Source organism: Acanthisitta chloris, unplaced genomic scaffold (genome assembly GCF_000695815.1).
Source record: "Acanthisitta chloris isolate BGI_N310 unplaced genomic scaffold, ASM69581v1 scaffold16469, whole genome shotgun sequence".
In the NCBI taxonomy this organism is placed as follows: domain Eukaryota; kingdom Metazoa; phylum Chordata; class Aves; order Passeriformes; family Acanthisittidae; genus Acanthisitta; species Acanthisitta chloris.
In genome coordinates, this window is record NW_008693283.1 from 108,068 (window position 1) to 108,453 (window position 386).

The 386-nt window shown below is 44.3% G+C and overlaps 1 protein-coding gene across 1 annotated transcript in view; it reads right to left on the reverse strand.

Annotated features, from left to right (window-relative positions):
* Positions 1-145, reverse strand: part of ATP10B (ATPase, class V, type 10B) — a 49,603-nt gene extending 49,458 nt beyond the window's left edge. Inside the window, 2 exon segments of the mRNA XM_009083024.1 lie at position 1; positions 4-145. The exon segment at position 1 is cut by the window's left edge and continues 126 nt beyond it. Of these exon segments, the coding sequence (XP_009081272.1) occupies position 1; positions 4-145 (143 nt within the window).
* Positions 146-386: the final 241 nt, after the last annotated feature.

Here is a 386-nt window from a genome sequence, read left to right on the forward strand (position 1 = left end):
ACACAATCCTCCATTTGTTTAGGTTGGGTTTGGGTTTGTCTCTGACAGAGATCAGCAGTGGTGTCGATTCTGACAGAGTCTTGGAGGGACTTCGATCTCCTAGTCGCTGCCAACGGTACAGAGCCGAGTCCACAGACAAGGCCATTCCCAGCAGGGATGGTAGGCTGAAAGACAAATGCATGACAAGCACTGAAAACCAATTCCATTCTGGTAGAAAATTCACTAGTGTCTTGCGAGCAGAGGTTTAATGCCACAAACAATATTCCTGCTCAGTGCATTGCATGTTCAGCTTTTGAGCTCAGAACTGTCTGTAGAGAATGCACAGAATAAAAGGTATGAGAAAATCTTCAATAGGGAAAAATCTATTTCTATCTCTGGGGAAAAAG